A 16,959-nucleotide genomic window follows, 5' to 3' on the forward strand; every position below is an offset into this window, starting at 1 on the left:
GCATGTTTAAGGTAGAGTTTTAGCCTACAAATAAACTACATTTTACTGTATTTTATTGTGCAGCTGCTTTTACTGGCATTCAGAAACTGGAGGTTTTCAGGATGTAGTTGACCTGTAACTCAATAGAGAGGATGTGAGAAATCCAACCTTAAAGTAGTTATAGGGAAGATGATACTAAGTGGAAATTGCTGTATGTTCCTGTAATCAAATCAAAGCTCACAGTCTCTTAAAATGTGAAATGTCTACTATTACACTGGTCAAATGTTTAAGTGAAATTTTTCCATTTGATACTTTTTTGCTGTCTCAGCTAGATTGCCTTGTTTTGATCTGAGTTGTATTTTAGATCTATATCTTTGTCCATAATCTCCAATGATCTTTTCCCTGAACAGTTCTCTGTTTGCATTCATTTTTTTCTGAAATCCTCACCTTTTTTTTAAAATTTAAAATTCTCTGAACTTCTGTTTTGTAACTGCCACAACATCTTCTGTCTTCTGTTTTAGATGGTGAATGAGCTAAAGTCAAGCTGGTTGTGAAGGTGCTGGACTTGTTTCCCCCTACGCCCCAAGCCGGACACAGCATGGCGGCGGGAGTAGCGGCATGGCTTCCCTTTGCCCGGGCGGCAGCAATAGGCTGGATGCCCGTGGCCAATTTGCCCATGCCGGCGGCGCCCACTGAGAAAAACAAGCGTCAGGATGAGCTAATCATTCTCAACGTCAGTGGACGTCGCTTCCAGACCTGGAAGAACACCCTGGACCGATACCCAGACACCCTGCTGGGGAGCTCAGAGAAGGAGTTCTTCTACAATGAGGAGACCAAAGAGTACTTCTTTGACAGGGATCCTGATGTGTTTCGCAGTGTGCTCAACTTCTACCGTACTGGAAAGCTCCACTACCCACGGTATGAATGCATCTCCTCTTATGATGAGGAGCTGGCTTTCTTTGGCATCCTCCCGGAGATCATTGGCGACTGCTGTTATGAAGAGTACAAGGATCGTAAGAGGGAGAACGCAGAGCGACTCATGGATGACCAGGAAGACAACAAGGACGCTAAGTTGCCCAACATGACCTTTAGGGAGACAATGTGGCGTGCTTTCGAGAACCCCCACACTTCCACCATGGCCCTTGTCTTCTACTACGTTACTGGCTTCTTTATCGCTGTCTCCGTCATCACCAACGTAGTGGAGACGGTGCCCTGCGGCTCAGGACCCAGCATGAAGGAAGTGCCATGCGGTGAGCGCTACACCGTGGCCTTTTTCTGCATGGACACTGCTTGTGTCATGATCTTCACCGTGGAGTACCTAATGCGCTTATTTGCCGCACCCAGCCGCTACCGCTTCATGAGGTCGGTCATGAGCATCATAGATGTGGTGGCCATCTTGCCCTACTACATCGGCCTCGTGATGACTGACAACGAGGACGTGAGCGGCGCCTTTGTGACGCTCCGGGTTTTCCGCGTTTTCCGTATCTTTAAGTTCTCCCGGCACTCGCAGGGCCTGCGCATCCTGGGCTACACGCTGAAGAGCTGTGCCTCGGAGCTGGGCTTCCTGCTCTTCTCCCTCACAATGGCCATAATTATCTTTGCTACCGTCATGTTCTACGCAGAGAAGGGTTCAAGCTCCAGCAAATTCACCAGCATCCCAGCCTCCTTCTGGTACACCATCGTTACTATGACAACACTCGGGTAAGAACAGAGCAGACACCTCTTTTATCTGGATGCAAAGCAATTGTGTGAATGTGTAAGTGCGTACATGCCTATAGGAACCCTGTTATTTGTGAGCAAAAACATGGCTATGTTTGAGATATGTGGCTTTAGAAACCTGCAACCACTCACCTTTCTGTGGCAACCTTTGTTAGAGTTGCTTCACAAACTTTAGGTGAGACTCTGGAGAATTTCAGTCGCCTGTGTCCACAGTGTTTTCTGTATTCTTCTGGGGCATGAGCAGCCATCAAGATGTTCTCTCCCACTAATGGCTGTGCCATTGCATTGCCCTTTAAACATCACCGATAAAAGGGACAGAAAGAGAGAGAGATGTATGAGCTTGAAGAGGTAAAGGGGAAAAACTGAAAGCGTCGGCTAGGAAATGGAGAAACGCAGTGCATCCCTTTACTTACCTTACTTACCCTGTGGTTAGAGGGAATATTTTTTCCTGTTCAGTAGGAACCAAACAGTGACTTTGCATTTTGAGAGCCCTCCTCCTCCTCCTTCACTAACTCCTTATGAGTAACACTAGTTTCCAGCTTTGAAAATTGAGTGCCTCTTGTAACAAAGGCTCTGATGCAGACTATCAAAAAGCTCTTGATGTTAAGAGGAGAGGACACAGTTTGGTTCTTCTGTTTGGGCAACATAAAAAGGATAACTGTTTAACACACCTCCAAGAAAAGGAACATGTCATGATGCCATATTAATCTGCTGCCCCCGGCTGTTATTGTTTTACTTTATTAGGTCATGAAGTGGCGAAGATTGAGTTTTACAAGAGGAGCGTTTTAATGCATTCCTCACCATAACACCCCCTCCACCTGTTTTTTCTCATTTTATGTCATCATATATATTCAGGAGTCATTTTATGGTAGTGAAGGGAACTACAAATGCATCATTCATTCTCTCTTATGGTAATGTGTTTTCATGAACGTACCCGGTTGTGGATGTGTGAGTCAGACCAAGAGGCTGACAAATTGCAGCTTCCTGCTAAATGTCAGACTCACGGAGGCCATAAATGGCTTTGAGCTCATTGCTGTGACACACTTGGCACCTTGTCATCACGCCCCACCATTCACAACCTGCACGAAAGATTCTGGTGTTAAGCAGACGTTTTGGTCCAGATCGGTCATCAGTGGACCGATGAAGAGTCAGTGAATTATGGGGAGAAAAAGCAGTTGATTTGTGCAGAGGATGAAACAGTCTGATTCACTTCCCGTGCTAGCTGGTAGCTTCTTCCCTCTGGAGTGAGACCTGAGATGCTAAACAGGTCTCCTGTTGCTCTTACAGTAGGACTATGGAAGAGGAGGATAATGTGTGTGTTTGTGTGTGTGCATTAAGAGAAGTGTAGTTGTTGAGCTTGGCCTCATCAATAAAGCAGGGGCCAGAAGTGGGTGTCAGAGTGACTAATGATGTGGCCCACTGCATCTGCTGACTAATGTAAACCTGCCTGACATTCTGCTCTCCGTGTACATCATAAACACACACAAATGAACCTTACACAAACAAAATAATAATATTTTTCATGCATTAACACCTTAAGAAAACAGTTTTGCATTTTTGTATGAGAGTTTGTTTGTGGATTCATGTTGCAGTAAAAGATTAATGTTTTTCTGACTTTCTCCTGCAGCTTGCAGAGAAATCTGCTGAGAGGTGTCTTGACTCTCTGCTCTGCAGTAATTTATATTCATCCGACAAAATAAGATAAAAGCCAGGTCCCCCTGACGATGTTTTCTTGACTTCTTGTCTTCCTGTCTATGTGCCTCAGGGCTTAGTATTGTGCTGTTGAGAGTGTGTACTACTTTGTTCCCCTCTTGGAGGTACTAGTATCATCTACACACTCATATTTAATTTACTGCATACTTGTGCGCTTTAGCCCTTGTGCCTGTGCTGCACCAGGAGAAATGTTTGGGTGCTTTTGATTTGTTTGTCTTTTTTGCTAGATCATCGGTTGTGAGACTGGTTTTCATGAGCACTAAAGCACAAGGCAGAATCACCTGTGCCTTTCCTTTGCCATATACTGTATGTTTTTTTGCCTGGATGTTTTGTTTATCTGAAAATAATCCAACCTCAATCAAAATCTATAATCCTGCATCAACAATGGGCAACAAAACACCAGGTGAGTAGCTTTTTGAAATGCAGATCTCCTCTCTCTTGCTGGAAATGAATGGTTCTTAAAAACAATATGTCTGAAGGAAAGAGAAAATGAAGTCTAGGCTCAGTCAGGAGGGAGAAAATTAGATATGAGCAAAAGAAGCATAGATCTGATTATTACAAGGTAAAAGAAGTTTGCAGATACAAGATTGCTATGGAAGTTCAAACAAAATTGGAGCCTGAATCCTTGATCTTCAAAAGCCAACCCTCATGACCAGCTGGACAAAAAGATGTTTAACCAGCCATGGAAGTTACAAGCCACCAAGCAACACTGCCATCCTCTGAGCCTCTGTGCTCACTCTCTGGTCGAGCAAAACAGCTTAGCTCAAATCCTACAAATGAGGGCCAGGAAGGCAGGCAGGCTTGCAGTGGTGAGGCTTTAGCTAAATCAAACAAATGTAGGCAATAGGGCCTTTGAGGGATTTTGTTCCCCAGGTTGTTAAACAAATTGATTTTGACCTTTTGAGTTATTTTAACCAAGAGCAATTCTCATCTTTTGTTAACCTGTATGTCCCTGTCTAACTGGAGAGGACACAGAGAGGGTGTTTTTGTGACAATGAGAGGATGACTGCCAAACATCCTAACTGGTCTACACAGTTGTCTTTTTTGTCCATATTCTTTCCTCTGAGAGAAAACACAAGTAGTTACTAGGGGTGTAACGGTATGGAAAAATTTCGGTTCGGTACATACCTCAGTTTTGAAGTAACGGTTCGGTACGTTTTTGGTAAGATAATTAGAGGAAATAAATAACAGAATTTTTTTAAAGTGTAATAAATTGTACTAAAATACATAGGCTGAATAAATTACGTTTAAATTATTAGTAATGCTGCAACCTCCTCCCAAAGGTCTTCAATTAATAAAAATATTAAAAAATAAATAAATCTTTGAATTACTAGGTTATTTTCATTGATATATTGACATATTTATGCCCATTCTTTAAACACTTAAATTTCCCAGCCAACTTGAACGCATCATCACACAACCCTGTGTTAGCTTATGTATACTAGTTAGTGTCTATTCTGCCGATTTCAACAGACTTCAGCACTGGATTACTTTTTTAACCAATGGGACCTACAACAAAGTTTGGGAGAAGTTTTTACAGCCCATCTAGGCGGATAAAAATGTTAGAGTCGTGTGAAATCTGAGGATAACTTTACCGATGACGCAGCTGCAGACATGATGGAGTCCCCTCTCCCTCTCCTCCGACGCTGACAGTTGAAGGTACGCATTTAGAATTAGTTTGAGTCACAAAACCAGAGCACCATTGTTAAAATAAAAAAAGATCTAAAATCATAGGAAATTCATACCTGGCTGGTGAGACTTGTTATTGTTCCTCCTCGTTACAGTGACTTTTTTTGTTTGAGTGGTGCTTTTTAAAATGCTTTGATTGGTCCACTGGACGACGTGCTGTCAGCGACACACCTGCTGAATAATGTCAGCGCTACTGTTGTTGTCTTTGTCCACTGTTGTATTTTACTGGGAAACAGTGTTCTTAAACAGGACATTTTTATCTGGGTATACTCAGGCTGTTGCTGTCATTTGCTGTGGTTGTGTGGTTGCCAGGACAGTGTGACAGTGAGTTCTCTGGTTTTCCGTCGTTGTATGAGCTTCGTTCCCCATGTATTCTTTCGGTACACGCCTGTACCATACTGAGAGGCCTTTACCGAAATGGTACGGTATAAATACACGTACCTTTACACTCTTAGTAGTTACTGAAAACAAAGTTGGTTTAGGTCTTGGGATTTCTGTGTAGAAGTTATTAGAGTTTGTAACAAGACTCAAGTTATACATCCTGTCTTTGCTTTTAGGCTTATTCATCATACTCTGGTTCAAAAATGTTGAAAGTTAAATTTGGCATTAGAGGTAGTGTTAAATATTACCACTGTTTAGCCTCTTGAAATCAAATCATTTCAAATAATTCCACCTCTTGAAAGGCATCTGTACTGATAGTCGCATTTGCTCATGTTTGCTTTGAGAATTTATCCATCCATCCAGAATCAACACTGCTTTACCTATTCATGATTGCTGTGGGCTGGAGCTAATCCTGGTACACCCTAGACTGGTCATTCCCATGGCTGACACAGAGAGACAAACAACCAGGCAATTTAGAGTCACCAGTTAACATAATGAGCATTTTTTTGTTCTGTGAGAGGAAGTCTGAGGACCTGAAAGGAACCCATGATATACGGGGTGAACATAGCATAGCATAGCAAAGCAAAGCTAACCAGCACTGCCAGACAGTGTATATGCCACTAAAGCTATAAAATTGCTATTCTAAAAACATAATAGCTTGTTTCCAGAGCTTGAATTTCTGCCCACATCTTAATGGTTGTTGATTTGCTGGTTTGATTTTGTTACATAAAAGTGTCAGTTTTTACTGTCCATATCGAAGGTTTGCCTATGACTTCTGATGGTAAGTAGTGCAACAATAGATAGAAGGGTTTCCACTGCAATGTCTCTATTCAAGAACAATTGAAACTAATGATTTCTAATGGGGAAATTTTGCACACATGACAGTTAAAGGTATAAATGGCCTTTTTCTAAGATTTTGATTTATGTGAATAATTTTTGACACATTAAAAACCTTTGGGAAAATTCAAAAACTGACAGACTTCAAAATGTCAATACAAAGTCCTACAAAATTTAAAAACTCATATAATTCTTTTATGATATATAATATAGGTTACGTCTAAGCAGTCCATATGTCAATATTTTCAAATTGATTTGAGCTGATACCAATATTTAAATGTAGCTCAGACCTAACACTTCAGTCCTCAGAACACACAAGTTAAAGTTTCAGGACAAGAATTAACAAATTTCAGTCCTTAAAACAGACTTTAAAGAGTAATGAATGGTGATGAATACAGAAAAGACCTCAACTGATGTAAGTAGATTTTTATAGCCAGTTTTAAATATCGGCAGTAATTTTAATATCTGTCAATAAGGATTATTCACTTTTTAAGCCAATACATTATCATGCATCCCTACTATATATTCATTTTGATACATTGTCCCACCCCTACCTATAATGTATGTTATCTAAATTACTTGTTTGTATGCATAGTAAGGCTATAGTAAACCTGTATTACTCAATTGTGATTTATGTTGAAGCTTTGCTGTAGCAATGAGGCTTTAAAAAACAAAATGAAATGATCTCATCAGCAGATATGGGACTGGATAACACTGGCCTACTGCTGGCTAGTACTTTTCCCTCACACATGGGACCATATTTCAATATTTAGATAAGCTAAGCATACAGAACATTAGAACAACTGTAAAGAGAGGGAAAGATAATGGCTTTGCTTCAAAGATTTGCAATTAAAAAATAATGAGCTTATATAATTCTAGACATATAAATGTTAATCGAGTTAAGCTATTCAATGTTTCAGTTCAGCATCACTTCGACTATTATAGTAATTTATATCATTGTTTTTAAAAATGAAGTCCGCTTTTAGTTAGTCCTGTATTCAATTAAACATTAAAACTTGCTTTTCTCACACAAAATGATGAGATATGATATGGAAATAAGGCAGAAGGGGCAGTTAGATGTCATTTTCTTTTCAGGAGAGTGCTCGACTCTGCCCTTCTTCTGTTTCACTTCAAAAATAGCTGAAGTATTTAGCATAACATTAGAATCCTTTTGGTGTTTTCTATTGTATGGTACCAAGCAGTACTATTAAAGGTGATCAAAAATACATTTTCAGTGTTGAATAGCACTGTGACAGCAGCATTAGTCACATGTATGATCTGTAATTGGTGGGGAAGTCAAAATCTTAACAGAATGCACATGATAGTTATGGTAAAATGGGTTTTTTTGGAAGCACTTTTCAGAATCTTATCCCAGTCTATGCATTTTCTTCTCCTAATTTTATTGAAGCTTGACTATAAACACTTTGATAAGATAATCAATGTATATTTGTCAGAGCAATATATGCTAATTAGTCCTAGGGCCGCCTTAAAATGCACAAAAACACCAAACACGTGAATTGTTCTCTGTGTGTCTCATATTTGCAGACTCATCATCTTCTATTGCACGCACAGATCTGGGCGCATTGCTTGTGTTTCATTCATTAGCATAGCTGCACCGACACTGATTAATATCCTTATCAAAGACCGGCTCCTTTTGATCACTGCTCCTCTAAGATCAATGCATTGCTCGCCGTCTCCTGGACAACCACAGCACCTTTCATGTCCACTGTTTTTTTTTTTTTTTTTTTTTTTGCTGTGGTGCAGAGGTTGCATGTGCACACTGCTGATGTATGCTGATATGTATTGTCTTCACTCTGACAGGACATGGTTGCAGGTTTGAGTGCATTTGTGTGTCTTGAAAGTACATACATGCCTCCAACCTCTTTCACAACTCATTGCCAGAGGGCTCTGATTAATAGAGCATTTATTCCAGAGCCAATAGATTGTGAAAAACGATGATCAATGCAGATGAGTAAATATTGATTTTGGGCAGTAGTGAGAAATGTAGCAGCCATTGTTAGTGCTACTAATTGGAATTGGTGCAGAGACTATGACGGAAAGATAGCATCTCAATGTGATGTCACGGACCCGTTATCTTGGATTTATGAGAGTGGTTAAGGAAATAATTTGTCCGTAGTGATTTTTAGATCCAAGTCTTGTCTTAACCTTTTCCTTTTTAAGGTCAGGAACAATAGTGAGCCAAGCTGCACTTATATCAATTAAGACTCACTTGAAGATTGCATAATGCCCAGAGATAATGCAGATCGCATGACATGCATGCAATACAGTGCAGGGGTTTGTAGTGGGGATGATAAATGACTCTATGCCGGAAAGAAATGTGAGATGAAAGCATTCAGCTTTCTTTAACAAAGAAATCACAGTGAAATATATGAGGAAATGCAAATAATACACTCAGTGTTTACAGTCAGATCACTTCAGTGCATAGTCTGAGCCTAATCAAATAACACTTTACCTTCCATATCCTCGATTTCTTCATTAAATCATGATTAATTATTCATGGAAATCGTACCATTCATTATCATGGCTTTCAAGGGATTTACTCATGGGCTTGATATATGGAGATATTCCAGGCAACATTTACATTTACAGTTGCAGCGTTTGGCAGACACTCCTTCCATTCCTCCTCACTGTTCATTATTTAGATAACACCATCAGTTCAAGTTAAAGCAGAATCTCAGAAGCAATGAGATCACCTACTGTGATTATCAAACCACAACAGCTTATGGTACTAAGGAGTGTGCTGAGCTAAAGCCATGGAGCATACATTTCAGTTTAAGTAGCCAATCATGCTGCTTTAATGTGAACTAGTTTATGTGCTCTAGTGAAAGTGGAATTAAAAGATACCTCTTATTGTACATTAGAGATCTATACCTACTTATAACAATATTTATTAGGCAGTGAAAAAGATACAAATCAACACCAGCATGAAGAATATGAATCTTTATCATGACACATTTGAATACATTTTTGATTCATGGGGCAATACATTCCCCACATGTCACTAATAGGTGCTTATTTCAGGATTTACTCCGATCTGTTGTGTGCTAAGAAGCTGCAGGTTATTACTTGACACAAAAAAGCACATTGCAACGTGTTCAGAACCATGCAGCTTTATGGTGTTTTTACCGGCATGGTAATAAAGTAAAAGCCTAGGAGAACATGTTATATTCTGATTGTTTCACAGCGGTTAAGCTGTAAATAACTTGGAAACAACATGTCTTTAACTCGACACAAGATGCAGGATGTTTGTAATGAAATGGTGCTGCTGAGTTTCTCTACTGGTCAGAGCCTCAGCTCACATGAATAGTTCAATGAGCAGCAAATACATGGTACTAAGTCCCTTTATAATTGCATTAAAAACCTGTCAAAAGATTACAATTTTAATCACAATTAATCTAAGAATTGTAGTTAATCACTTGAACTTGAATTCAACCATGAAAAACAAACTTATTATGGATTGAAAATTGAATAAGAGAACAACAGGTTCACATGACTTCTGACTTGTCCACTGACCTGTCTGTGAGTTTTTTTTTTTTACTGAAATGAGTCATTTAGGAGCAGTGGTGGACTTATTTTATATGAGTGTGGCTCCAGGGTGTTGACAGGGACAATGATAATTTCAGGTCATTAAGTCCTGAACAGTAAACTTTTTTCAACTTTAACTCTTTAAATAAATGCTGGATTTATTTTCAAGTGAGTGGAACGTGTGAGTTCTGTCAGTAGCTCTCACTATAAATTCATTTAAACAATAACATGATATATTTTGTAGGCTATATGGTGCTAGATTTCTGCTTTGTAGCACTTTAAGATTGCTGAAATGTAAAGTGCAATACAAATAAAATGTATTGTTATTATTGCTATTATTATTATTATTATTGTTATTAGAGTTATTATCTCTTAACCCTTTAAAACCTACCATTGTGCAAGTCCACCAGGACATATTCTTACATTTTTACATACTGTAGTGGTATTTTTGGGAGTATTTTTATTTGCTTTACATCAGTATAACCCTTATATCCCAAGTTTTAATATGAATTTACTTATTTCTTAACTACAACAATAAATTGCATAACTTGCTTTTTGAGATATAGTCAATTTTGTAACCTGCAAAAAAAAACAAAAAAACAAACATCACTGCAACGAAAAAGCGCTCTGAAACATGGCGAATGTGTGTTGTGAATGTTAGTGTAACTCCCCAGATTTTATATGAAAAAAAAAAATGATTGATCTATCTTACCCGGTTTCAAATCAACCACCAGTCAAAAATGAATATACAAATTGTAGTGTCGGCGCTACGCTGGGTTCTAGGTTAATCGCTAAATGATGTGATTAAAGGTAGGTGCTCGCTTATCGACTCTTGAGTCAGCTGTTATTTTAGTATGATATAAATAGGGTAAAACTAATAATGCTTCAAAAAGCTTTGTATTTTAATTTTTAAGATTATTCATACTACCAGGAGAGTGCAATGAGGAACAAATTAAGCTGATTTTAAAATAAAGTGAAGCTTTTATCTTTTTTTGTTTGTTTTGTTTTGTTTTTTTGTTACATGAACAACCAATTGTTTGGTCAGTGTGTGGGTGTAATTTCAACCAACCAAGTTGTTCTTTGGTTGACTGCAGCCCTACAAAATGCTTAAATAGTACACATTAAATTTTTTGGCTTTGGCCTACTAACCAAATGTTTATCAGAGACTCTCCAGTAGGGGTGGGACAAAAGATCAATACACTGAAATATTGCGATATTTCCTGGTGTGAGACTTTACCTATATTTTAAAATTCAGTATCGATATTTTCTTAATTAACAATTTACTTTCTCGGTGCAGTAGTTTGTGGTGTAATTTCATCCCCTGACTGTTAGTTGGCAGCAGGCAGTTGACTCTTCTTCTCTTTTGGGGGCTTTGAATGGATTCAGAATCCCAGAAATGACTAAAAAATATTCTGAAATATAACCATTACACATCCAAAAGACAATGCTAATTTAGGGTGGAAGGTGTGCCTTCAACATGGAACGTAACACCCAGACAGATTATTTATCCCCAATGTTTCCCATTCCTGCAAAATTTTACATGCATATCATAAATGGTTCAAAATATATTGGAGCAAACATTACATAGATTACAACAGAGAAAGGTATCTTTAATGGATAGAAGATCATACGGAGAAGATTTTGCTTCCTAACATTTTTCCCTGGGGCTTTTTCTGTCTTCTTGCGAAGTCTTTGTTCTGTACATTTGTATTTTCTTGTTTTTGTTTGCAGCAGAAAAGAGCCAATAAAAAGCTCTGCAGATATTTGTTAAGGAATGCAATTGGGTCTGTACATTTTAAATAACAGTCAAGAGATTGGCAAGGCTTTGTAACTAAATTCTCATAAATCACTGCATATCATGATTAATGGATTACTTACCTCTCCTCACCTCCTCTGACAGCTGTGGGTGGAACCAAACATCACAGCAAAACAGAAATCTAAATTTGCAGTCAATCACAGCCATAACAGATAATCTATACTTCTTTTTTTGTTCCTCTGGAGAGAAAAAGTCAAATGTAAAGGATTATATCTCTACCTTTATGCTCACTGCAGAGTAAAGTAGATGGAGTGTGAGGTTCTTTTAAAGTCTCTATGGTTTCTATACAAAACTGACCTGCAGGTGAACTCACTGATATTAAAATAATCACCTATGACAGAGAAACACAAACACATACACACTTGCTAGTATCAGAAAATGTGATCTCAACTTTGACCTCCCAGCTGTTACTCTCCCTCAGTTTGTCTCTCTAACCCTCCATCTCCGCCACCTCAGGCTCCCATTCAGAGTGAAGGGACACTGGGAGATGATGAACTGAAAGCTCACCCTGCCCGCTGACCCCTAATCTCCTTTACCCCTCTCTACTGAAGAAAAAGCAACTGAAAAGAGGTCACAACCTAGAAATGGCAGTCCATTTTCACCTTTTCACTCGAATTTTTTTTTCTCTCTCTCTCTCTCTCTCTCTCTGGTTAGGCTCTTGCGACAACACCATCAGTCTGTTGTGAGCTGCAGAGCAAAATCTTGACAGTCACAGTCGAACAAAAATGTTCTGATGTTTATTTTCTCCAGATGGTGTATATACTAGACTACAGATGCCAGAATTACACTATATAATATGATTGAATGTATCAAGAATGAGTAGTATCTGTCATTTTCAGCAGTACTTTGAAATGAGAACAAAAATTAGCAGACAAAATAGATTAGAAATGGTCATTTCAAATAAAGTTATGAGTGGACAGTCGCAGGCAATTACTTGAATAAAGTTATTCACAAATACCCCCCAAACAGACACAGACAGGCATGCTTTCTTGCTTCTTATGCAAATAAACTCCAACAACAGAAGGAGAAATGCACTAATATTTGACAGAGATGGTGAAGAGTGAAGTGAGGAAAGGAAGCAGACTAAACCGCTTTGTGAAACATCAGAACACACAAAGACTGAGACTTATCACTAAGGTCATTAGCTTTATGCTAGCACAAGATGGAAACATACCATAATGAATGGGCAGATGGCACTTCAGGCGTGTTTTTGTTTAGCTTGAGAAACAATCGTTGTCTTGACAATTCTACAGTGTATTCAACATTGTTTTGTATTTGATTGTTGACTTAAAAGACATCCACACAGGTTTTAATGACAGAGACCATGATTCTCAGTATTATGTTGGTGTTGACTAGTTTGTCCCACTACCCTGTTATTTCTGTAGACTTGTTTTGGTAGGAGGACTTGTTGACCTGTTTTCATTTTCTGTTGGGACTTGCAAATGATTCCCTGATAAATTCACCCCATAATTTTTCCTATTCTAACCTCTTCTCATCCAGTCAGAGTGATTAAAACACTTGTAAATTGTTTATCCTATCAAAATGCTTCAAAAATTGAATAGAAGCAGAAATTCCCAGCTTTCCAGTGGTACCCTGAACCTCTCTTAAAGGTTTCCCTGTGAGTATTCAAATGCTGATTGACTGAGAGTAGACTTGTTCCACTTTTGATACAGGTATGGGAAATATGTGCAATACTGCATAAAATACAGGTATTGTACAAGTGCATGTGTTTATGCACTGATCTTTATTTTAACTTTATGTGTCGCTTTGTTAAGCCATGTTAAAAGTGAACATTACAAACCAGAAATCAATTCTTCTTCACGTTCTGTTGTAAGATCAACAAAAAAGGACCAAAGGGCCCACCAAGGAGGCTGCATGTCAACTATTCTCTAGGGCTGACGGCTTCCATTCGATTGGTCGATTGTTTGGAAAAAGCTTTTGTCCAGCCAAGATGACCTTGGTCAGAAAGTCTCGACTTTCGCCTACTATTTTCTAAATGTGTTTTTTAAATAACATTTCATATCGCTGTTGTCATATACAGCACAAAATGATACAGTTTATTAAAAGTTACATAACTTTTGAACTATAAATTTTAGCTTTTTACTTGTTATTCCTCATGAAGCTAGCTGTTGTGTCATCCCACTGATGCTATCCATGCCTTTAAATCCCTTACAGCAGCATTTCTGGCAAGCCTATGGTTTGGGTGACTTTTCAAGACTTTAAAGATAAAATCCACACCAGAAAACTTAATATTTAACGTCTTCTTATCCATGTTTTAAAACAATTTTTGATCATTTATTACCACTAGCTTAAATGCTAACTGTTATATTGTTTTCCCTTTGTGAGGGTCAGTCAACCAATGGCGGGCTGTCCCATCTTCAGGTCATGCTGCTTGAATAAAGCATAATGCAGAGAAAGAAAGAGAACTTCTGATGCGGCCCCTGTGTTATTATAATTTTAATATTATTTAGCAGTAAAAATAAAAATAATCAGCAGGAAAACCAGACAGGCTGTACACTGTGATTCTATTTGTTGAGCCATGTTCTGAGCCAAATGTAGGGCTAAAATAATTGCTCGTCTTCCACAGCACAGTTTTTCCAGAAAGTTTACACTGGTATCAGATCAGTGCTCTGTATCAGCTAATAGCCAAAACTCTGTTGTCGGTATCAGGAAGGAAAAATGGTATTGTAAAATAGGGCTGGAACGATTCCTTGAATTACTCGGGTGACTCGATTCAAAAAATTCCTGGAGGCCAATTATCTGCCTCGAGGCTTCGCTTAAATCGTTCATGTATCCATATATTCCGTGGTGTAAGCTTGGACATCATGCTGTGTCGCACAGCGTGCTGTGTTTCACACGGACAGTCATTTGTGTGGCATGATGTATCTGTTTTCACTATTATTATAACGTAACATGCAGTAAATGTGCTGCGCTGTGTGAAAATCACGAAGGAAGAGAAAGAAGATGATTGATGTTGACAGGCACTCGTCTTGCTGCGTTTCTGCGCATCCACTGGCTGTGGAATAATGGCAGATGTGGCACTATGTTAATGTTGTGGCAATATTTTATCGTTGAAAAGGTTTAAATAAGGAAAAACAGTTTTCTATGGTGATTGAAGAGCCTTTCATGGGTGAAAATACTCAGATCTCTGGGATTACGAGCAGCCTGCACCACTTGCTCGTATGAGACAGCGGTTGGTTTATGTCTGCAGTCTTCAGGGGATTTTATAAACTTCACTGATTGACGCAACAGTCTTACAGAAGAAAGACACCCTTCATGATTCAAGCCTAGTTCAGGTGCTTTCTCCCTCCCTCTCTCTCTCTCTCTTTCTCTCTCTTCCGTGTGCACACGTTGTAGTTTGATTATGACTGATTTGAAATTCAGCAACCGCACAGCTTTGTTTCAGCGTATTGTTTTCAAAGTCCTTTGGTTCCCTGAAGCATTTCATAAGACTACATTTTGATGATTGGATGCCAGTCAAATAGAAACATTATTGCTACTAACAATGACTGAGACAGAGAGAGCAAATAGGTCAGAGTTCATCATCATACAGTCAGGATTCAACAGATCCAAGAGACAGCTTCATACCTTTAAACCTGTTCCCAGGTCCAGATGGATCAAACAAAAATGTGGTTGCAAAAATTAAAAGTGAACACCATTGAGAAATAGATCAAATTTCTGGAATGTCAAAGTCCAGCTTTCAGATATCATCATACCGTTATGTGGATAATGGAGATTTATTTCTTGCTAAAACATGAAATACTACACTAACACTTGAAGAAGAGGATGTTAAATTAGTTAAGTGTCTCTTTACCTTAATTAAAAAGTGAAAAATAAAATATAAGAAGTAAAGAATTAGCAGCCAGAATTTCCTGGGAGATGATCCCTAAACCTCAATTGTGGCATAATCTATTGGAATTATTTAATTTCCTTTCCCTTCAACTTTAATAAATGTAAATTGCCATCAGAATTATCTTATATATTTTGTTTAGATAACCTTTTAATACTTTAACATACAAGTAGTCCATTTAAGGGACCCAATGTATTTTCTCATTTGTCTACTACTATTTCTCTCGAAAAAAAAACCAAACAAAAAAAACCAAAAGGGATTGATTTAAAAAATGCAATATTTGTTATTAGAGTACTCAATTAATCGACAGAGTACTTGATTACAAAAAGATTCGATTGCTGCAGCCCTGTTGTAAAATCTCTACTAGGAAGGTCATCTTTTGAACACATAGGTAACGCTTGTAGACACCCCTATGTCACGGTTGGCCTGACTTATAATTTGTCAGTTTACTCTGCCAATAAAAGGATATAACAAAGGGGGCACCAGTAAATAAATGGGTGTGTATTTTGTAATTCATCCATGAACTCTGTGATTCCTTAAGGGGGGGACCCAAACTGCTAGGTGGCTTAATAAAAACAACGTGCCATTTTGTTGCAAAGCATCACTAGAAAAGCAAATGTAGGGCTAACAATGAATCTACAGCAGACATCACTGCTAAAACAGATAAGAAGAAAGGACGAGTCATATCTCGCCCTCTGCTTCACCTGTATGATGATGGATGTGAAAGAGAGAGTCACTGTACCACATCCTAAATATACAGATAGGTACATCTGCGTATATCAGTAACTGCTTATGCATCGATGTGTATGGTGAGGGGTTAGGAGGGGGCTGGAAAATATTTACATCTACCAAAGGATGAGGCCGATGAGGGTATTGTAGCTGTTTTCAAGATTGCTTAAATCCTCAAACACTAAGTCTTTGACATTAGATTGATCCAATGGTAGTTTTAGATAATACATCTAATGTGCTGATCTCCATAGAACCAATGCAGGTTACCATGCTAGTGTCTATGATAGCGTGCCTGTTATATAAATACAGGGCTGCTGATGAATAATTTTCACAATTTCAAATTTGCTTTATTTCCATAAAAAAATCTGCTACTGCCAAATCAGTGTACAAAACAATCAAACCACGTGTGTTGAATATTTACATATATAATATACTGCGGTTTTACATGTGATACAATTCCTGACCAGTCTAGGGTGTACCCCGCCTCTTGCCCAATGACAGCTGGGATAGGCTCCAGCCTCCTGCAGCCTAAAACAGAAAAGCGATGCAGATCATGGATAGGTGGATAATATGTGTATTTGTAGATTTATAATCAGCATCATTGTCACCATCTCTCTCCAGAAACATTTCTCCATCTTTTTCATCTGAAAGGATGTATATGCCTCCAGTGAAGCAATGTAAATGACATGTTTGGTGTATT

General features: G+C 38.5%; 1 protein-coding gene across 1 annotated transcript in view; it reads left to right on the top strand.

The window, feature by feature from the left end:
- LOC121518146 (potassium voltage-gated channel subfamily D member 3-like) overlaps positions 1-16,959 on the top strand; it is a 166,645-nt gene that overhangs the window by 590 nt on the left and 149,096 nt on the right. The window contains exon 2 of the mRNA XM_041800378.1: positions 501-1,680. Within this exon, the coding sequence (XP_041656312.1) occupies positions 578-1,680 (1,103 nt within the window). The 5' untranslated portion in view covers positions 501-577. The remainder of the gene's footprint in view (positions 1-500; positions 1,681-16,959) is intronic.

This window comes from Cheilinus undulatus, linkage group 11 (genome assembly GCF_018320785.1).
Source record: "Cheilinus undulatus linkage group 11, ASM1832078v1, whole genome shotgun sequence".
NCBI classification, from domain to species: domain Eukaryota; kingdom Metazoa; phylum Chordata; class Actinopteri; order Labriformes; family Labridae; genus Cheilinus; species Cheilinus undulatus.